This window comes from Gekko japonicus, unplaced genomic scaffold (genome assembly GCF_001447785.1).
Source record: "Gekko japonicus isolate JY-2015 unplaced genomic scaffold, Gekko_japonicus_V1.1 scaffold3000, whole genome shotgun sequence".
Lineage (NCBI taxonomy): Eukaryota > Metazoa > Chordata > Lepidosauria > Squamata > Gekkonidae > Gekko > Gekko japonicus.
The window spans coordinates 124,991-132,465 of NW_015170981.1; the positions used below are offsets into that span (position 1 = coordinate 124,991).

The following is a 7,475-nucleotide window of genomic DNA, read 5'->3' on the forward strand; positions in this document are numbered from 1 at the left end:
GGTATAAATCCAGTCTCCTCCTCTTCTTCTTCTCACTCAGTGCACCTGGATTTTTCTCATCCTTCTCACACTTCCAGTGTCGGTGGCAAGTGGTGAATGCAGCTTCTCAAAACTCAAACTTATAAAAATACATATATGCTCAACAATGCTGCAAAAGAGATTACTGGGTTTGGTAACTATCTCAGTTGAACGTGCTGAAGCATCAGCGCTTGACCTGAAGGAATTGGTGACAGAATTTGCTAAAGAAAAGGCACGCAAAATGAGATTCTGAAGCGCCTGAAATGGAAACATTAGAGACTTAATTTTCAACATTACAACTGACGGGATTTTTCAAAATGCTTTGTGGTTTGTGTTTTTCTGTTTGAGAGAGAAAACTTAAGAGATTGTAGTACTTGTTCTCACAATTTATAAAAAATTAGCAATTTCAAATTTTGGGTTTTTTATTCTTCCTTGTTTGAAAATTGGTGGTCGCACGGGGGGGTGTGTGCGCCAGAAGGTAGCCTCGCCTAGTGTGCAAAAAAGCCTGGCATTGGCCCTGTTTGGTGTAGTGGTTAGAAGCGCGGACTCGTATCTGGGAGAACCGGGTTTGATTCCCTGCTGCTCCACATGCAGCTGCTGGTATGATGGCTCTCTCAGAGCTGTTCTCTCTGGAGCAGTCCTTGAAAGAGCTCTCTCAGCTCCACCTGCCTCACAGGGTGTCTGTTGTGGGGAGGGGAAGGGAAAGGAGATTGGTAAACCGCACTGAGACTCTTTCGGGTATTGAAGGGCGGGATATAAATCCAATCTCCTCTTCTTTTTCTTCTCTATGATAAAACGATGGTGCAGAGCAGGGCTTTTTTGGTAGAAAAAGTCCAGCAGGAAGTCATAAGCATAATAGGCCACACCCAGCAGCAGCACTCATTAGCATAATAGGCCACACCTCCTGACTGCACCACTCATTAGCATATTAAGCCGCATTCCCATGTTACCAGAAGTGTGGTCATCCAGCCACACCCACCTTTTGCTTCTTATTCTGTTTACCTTGTTTGTTGTCAAAACCCAGGGCATTTTTGTAGCAGGAACTCCTTTGCATATTAGGCCACACACCCCTAATGTAGCCAATCCTAATGGGTTTCTGCTGTTGGGTGTGGCCTATCATGCTAATGAGTTCCTGCTGGGCGTGGCCAACTTGGGAGGCAGCCGGAACTCCGTTCCTGTGCGTTCCTGCCCAAAAATAGCCCTGGTGCAGAGAATGGTGTAGCTCGCCCTCCCCACACTTCTCCACCAATAACCCTCTTGCCGGTTACCAGGCTCTGCTTAGCAGCTGTGGTGCTACCACAGAAAAGGCCCTGTGTCCTGGATCACCACCTGGCTAAACATATCGACTTCAGAAGCCAGTCCAGGCTATTCTGCTGCAGTGTAGTGAATACTGTGGAGCGTGCAACATAGGAAGTCCACCAACATTCATATCCTGGTGTGGGTGGTCAGCTGCTCTTGGAAAGAGCGGTACGTCAGAGGACCCCGGGGTTCAGACCAAACGACACGGAGGATGTTATACAAATGTACACTTTATTACACCTTCAGGTAGGATACAGCACAAGTCCTTACAATCCTACTGGGTCAAGTACAAATGTGTTATGTTCATAAAGGTATTTACAAGTTTCTATCACACTTTGGAGGTGGAGGGAGGAAGAAAGGGAGGGGGAGGAGAAATCTAAATGTTTGTCTTCTCTGTATGGGGAAACAGAAATGGCTTCCGACGTAATCAAAAACAGAACATGGACACTATCAAGTGGGGGGGGCAGGGGGCGGGTGTACCTCTGCTTTGTACGTTACATTAAGTTCATGCAGGATTTTTTTAGTTAAGACAGAAAATATCAGCAGTAAAACCAGGGCTACCTAACACATTAAAACAAACAGATGAATGTCAGTATAGCGTACAGAAACAGGGAGCAATCTGCTGAGAACTGCATTCCTGTGCACATCTCACTTGAAATGAATGGGAGCAGTGCTGAATCTCAACTCCGCTTCTCTGCAAAGGCTCCTGCATTTCGTGGAACTTGCACGGGAAGACATTCCCAGCAGTTTCTGCCCCCATGTCTGCAATTGTCTGGACTTACTGCTCCACATATCAGCAGCTCTCCAAAACACAAAGCGATACAGTTTGGGGACTGGGTTCAAAAACAGCACTGGTACGAAGAATCCAACAAACGAGCACAAACGTGATAGCCGTATAAAAACGAGCCTCCGAGAAAAGCAACACGCAGCTGGAGGAAAACATGTTGATGAATGGAGGGGTAGGAGCGCTGCAGAGAAGACGGGTTCTCAGATACCATCGGTAGGTCTGTCAGGCCAATGACCCCACATCTATATCAATGAGACATCTGATGGACCACGATCTGCAAGTAGTTGTGGATGACCAACGGAACCGTGAGCTTTGGGTAGGGACTTGCGCTGGAGTCAACACCAGGACGGAAGTCCAATTTTTCAAAGCTCTTCGCCTTCCCGATCTGTGAAAGGCTGCAGCGGAAGTGGCCGAATGAGCCCCCAACTGCGCTCAGCAGTTCCTCTCTTTTGGATCACGGGCTGAGACTTATGTGTCACCACACAAGGCTCTCTTGCTAAATGGGGAAGGGGGAAATTAAAAGAGCCATTTCCCCCATTCAAGGAAGCCACTTATTACAAAGACACCCACGCTGAATACGCCACGCTCTTTTGTGCTGACAGCCTGCTGAGGAGAGTAGTGGCCAAAGCAGGGGACTCACTCAAGGCCCTGAGCATGGTCCAGTTCATGGCCAAGAAAGGCGCTTTGCTTTTTAGCAGATCTGTACAGTATAAAGAGGGGGGGAGGGGAAAGCTACTGCTATTCTAAATAGATCCCGGCCTGCTCGGCAACTGGGAACAGTGATGTGTGCCACTTTGCAGAATTAGCAACTCAAATACTTGCCCCAAAAAAACCTTTAGGAAAGGAACGCGATAACCTTATTCTTTGCCTGGCTGAAGGGTCCGATTAGACTTAAAACTTTCCATTTCTTCCTCCAGAGCAGAAAGGGTTAACGTGAACGTTTCCAAAAAACAAAATGGCTCTGCAAACGTGGAACAAAAGGCAAGTGCAAAACTTACATGGGACTGAGATCTGCCTCATCCCTCCCCCACCAAGGTCGGGATGCCCCACACACACACACGCACACAAAACAACAACCAAGGACAACAAAAAAACCCCAACAACCCCATACTTGCTTAGCAATATTCATCAAGCCATTTTCTTTTACAAATAAAGGTGGTGTGGGGAGGGGGAGGGGAGTTACAATTCAACACACACGGCCACTATCACACAGTATTCTTCTCTCTCTTTTTTTTTTTGTCTCCAAAAACCAACATGCCTACAATAGTCAGTATGTCGGAAAAAAAATGGAAAACGAGAGCCTAAGGGACCGGGGGGGGGGGGGGGCCGGACTCAAAAAACTGTACACCAAATTAAAAAAACACACACAAAACAAACAACAAAAATCCAAACTAGCAAATGTTTCATTAAAAAGACTTACCAAAAATGAAGCCTGGAATATGGTTTGTAATTACAGATATTTACAAATCTTTCACATTTATTGGCTAACGTAGCAGGGAATGCTTCCGCTTTGTCCGTTTTTGCCCGCCGCTCCCCATTCGACAAAAGGCCCGCTTAGACCACAACTTCCGAGGAACTAGAGAGAGGGCAGTTTGGCCAAGTGCTATCAGGGGTCCCCTGCTGCCCTCTCAGGGCACAGGAAGCCCACGCTCGCAGTACGATCCCCCCTCTGGCAGTGAGAACAATCGTCTAGAATACGCAGACAAAATTCTACAGACACCTGAAAACAACCCCATTGTTACATTTTGGTGGAAATAAGCAAAGATCGAATCTTTGCACGCTATATGGTTCGAACAAGCAAATGAAAAACAGGTGGGCGTTCTCTTGGAACAACAAGGAAGCGAGGACCCCCCAAACACGTTCCAGCTGGGAAGAGGTTCACCGCAGAAGCAGCTGCTGTCCAAGATCTTTCCATACACACGGAGAAGACTTGCAGCCTTGTGGAAGAGGTGGATCTTGCGAGAAACCCGCCTGACGCTCGCGGAAAGCACGAAGGGAGCTGCGTTTCCCCTGCCTCCCCGCTTTCAAGCTTGACGCTCAACTCGGCTTGCTGGGTGCCTTTAATCGGACCGGGGCCCTCATCTGCACTTTGGCTTGCTGAGTCTGGCTGTCGGCAGGGGCCGGGGACGGGTTGGGTACCCCGGGGCCCTGGATCTGGGGCGACGCTGTCGTGACCACCTGCTGCTGGATCAGTTTCTGCTGGACCACTTGAGCGGTAGCGGTGGTGGCCGGGATCACCTGGACCTGCTGCTGTCCGGCCGTTGTCTGGGACAAGGTCACTGTCTGCGGCTGAGCTTGAACCTGGGAGAGTTGGGGGGGGGGGGGGGGGGAAAGAAACAAAGAGAGGCTTAGCTCACCCAGTCCTTCTCCTACAGGCTATGCTTCTCTGCTCACAGCCCCCAAACATTGCGAAAGTAGAAACAGTCACACTGGATGTCCTGGAATCGGTTTGTGTATTTCGCATCCAGGACCACGGATAGGACATGAACATAAACAGAATGTGCAAACAATTCTGCAGCAAACGCAACCAACTCTAGGGTCTGACTGTTTCTTCATTTAAAACATTTATTAGCTGCTTTTCTGCCTTACAGGGACTCAAGGCAGCTTATGATGCAAACCGCAATGAAACACAGTAAAAGACACAGGAACCCACCAATTTAAAATCAACAATTTAAAACTGCCTGGAGGAGGAGAAAACTGACATTACACAGCTTACATAGACCTCCTAATTTACACAGTTCTGAAAGTGAACACGTGGAGTACACACAGCTAACTAAAACAATTCCCGTGCGTCTTACCTGCTGGGAAACGGACACCATTTGCTGAATATTGGCCACGGCTCCCTGCTGTGAGACCACCTGTGGAATCTTTGCGACCTTTAAGAATGATACAATGGGGGGAAGGACGGAAGGGCAAGGGTCTGGGGTTAAGATGCAACTTCAGTTCTGCAAATATTTGTTTTCAGGCTGTGGGGCCCACATTGATTCATTGGGGGGAGGTGGGAGAAGGATGCTGAGTCAGTGCAGCATATAAGAACATCAGAAGAGCCCTGATGGATCAGACCAGTGGCCCATCTAGTCCAGCATCCTGTCTCACACAGTGGCCAACCAATTCCTCTGGACCGTCAACAACAGGGCACAGAGGGCGAGGCCTTCCCCTGATGTTGCCTCCTGGCTCTGGGATTCAGAGACTTAGTGCCTCTGAAGGTGGAGGTTCCCCCTCAGTCGCCATGGCTAGTAGCCTTTGATAGACTGATCCTCCATGAATCTATCTAATCCCCTTTTCAAGCTGTTTATTCCTGTGGCCATCACTACATCCTTTGGCAGCGGGTCCCACATTTGAATCACCCTCTGCGTAAAGAAGTGTTTCCTTTTGTCCATCCTGAACCTACTGCCCATCAGCTCCCCTGGATGCCCTCGATCTCTAGCATTTTGGGAGAGGGAGAAAGACTTTGCTTTGTCAACTGTCTCCACCCCGAGCCGATCTTTATAAACCTCTATCACGTGTAACCCCCCCCCCCAAGTCATCTCTTTCCTAAACTGAAAAGCCCCAGACTCTTCGGCCTTTTCTCACAGGGAAGGTGCTGCAACCCCCTAACCATCTGGGTTGCCCTCCTCTGTCCTTTCCCCATATGTCCGAGGCACTTGTCTTCTGGACAGTCTGTGTTGACCACCAACTCCAAAGAAGGGGAAGGGGGGAAGCAAGGTTTCCTGGTACCTGTATTTGGGTCTGGACTTGCTGGGTTCCACCAGGTTTCTGGGCCTGAGAAAGGGGAGTCGTTAGGAACTGCGTTTTGATAGCTGGCTGCGTGGCGTAGGCAACTTTCTGCTGCTGCGACGTCTGCTGTTGCGCCTGGACCTGCTGTGGGTTCATCTGAAGAGGCAAAACACAGTTAACTGTGCTAGTCGTCGACGACGGGATGCAGCACCAGTATAACCCCCCTTTTTCTTGCTCGATGCAAAGGCACTCAAAATCTCTTTCTTTCTTTATTAGTTACAATCATAGATCAGTCACGATTGACACTCATAGTTACCAGCACATTTACAAACAATAAAATTTCCAGGCAGCATGGCAGGCTGATTTCAATAGTAGAGACAATTAATAAGAAGACTTGACCAGCTGCTTCCTTGGTGATCTTGCCGAGGGGCAAAATTTGGCCACCTTAGAGGTGATTTTGTTAGAACAATATGAAAGGGGGGAGGGAGATATTAAATTCATCAGATCTGCCTGGAAAATTTAACAGAATCGGAGTTATTAAAAAAAGTAATAACATGGGAACAGTATAAAAACATAAACAAGAGAAAGTTAATAAAGTTAGTAACATAAAATAATGTTAAAAAGAGAATCATACAATTTTTTTCAGCTAAAATAAGTTTACGTTTCCTAGTAGCTAAGCAACAAAATTTTGCCACAGCGTAAGTCACTGAGCTCTGAACGTCTACTAAGAGGAATTTACGAAGGACTTCTGGCCTAAAGTCAAGATAAGACTGTAGAGGGCTAAAAGCTCTCTGAATACAGCTCAGCCACAGGGCTGGGATGTGCCATCCAAATGCAGCTGATTTATGGCGACCCCCTCAGAGGGTTTTCAAGGCACAGCAGCCCTGGAATTCCTGGGCGGTCCCCCCATCTGAGAATTAACCAGGGGCTGCCCCGGCTTTGCTTCTGAGATCGGATGAGATCGAGCTGGGCGGGGCCCTCTGAATCTCGAGGGTGCACAATAAGGGTGTGGATCTGGTCCACTGACTTCAAAAGGAAGCCCCAATTATGTCAGACTGCAAAGGGGGAGGGGCATGCCAGTCTCATGCAGCAAAATGAAACAAGAATCCGAGGCTCCCCCTAATGACTAGTGGTGAGTGTTTCCATGTGAGTTTTTCTGGTTCACAACCCACCCCATCAGCGGTGTTCCCTCTAAGCTGAGTTAGTGTGAGCTAGCTCACAGGTTTTTTTAGCCTCCAGCTCCCGGAGAAATTTTACGGGGCATGGGGGCGGGGAACGAGTGAAGGTTTGGTGCGAATTACACAATAAACCTTTCAAGCGTCAATCTCAATGTAAGCGGGAAAGGGAGGAGTTGATGTAGAAAGAGCAGGTAGTGCAATTCACACACCCCTGTCCCATAACGTTCCCCAGTACAATTTCCCATCCTCCTCCTGCCCCATAACGTTCCCCAGTACAATTTCCCATCACGTAGCTGTCTGACGAAGCAGACAGCCCGTAGTGAAACAAACATTGCTTGTCTTTCAGGTGCTGCAGGACTTTTATTTTACAGTGATATCGACCAGACTCGTTTCCACTTTTGGCCAGCACTGAACAGCAGCCTTATCCTGAGAAGGAGGCAGAAAGAGAAAAGAGAAGGCAGGAAAAGGAGGGAAAG

The 7,475-nt window shown here is 48.2% G+C and overlaps 1 protein-coding gene across 1 annotated transcript in view; it reads right to left on the bottom strand.

The window, feature by feature from the left end:
• Positions 1-3,515: 3,515 nt before the first annotated feature.
• Positions 3,516-7,475, bottom strand: part of LOC107116943 (E1A-binding protein p400-like) — a gene marked incomplete at its 5' end in the record, with an annotated part of 68,658 nt that continues 64,698 nt past the window's right edge. Inside the window, 3 exons of the mRNA XM_015418971.1 lie at positions 3,516-4,405; positions 4,903-4,980; positions 5,822-5,977. Of these exons, the coding sequence (XP_015274457.1) occupies positions 4,142-4,405; positions 4,903-4,980; positions 5,822-5,977 (498 nt within the window). The remainder of the gene's footprint in view (positions 4,406-4,902; positions 4,981-5,821; positions 5,978-7,475) is intronic.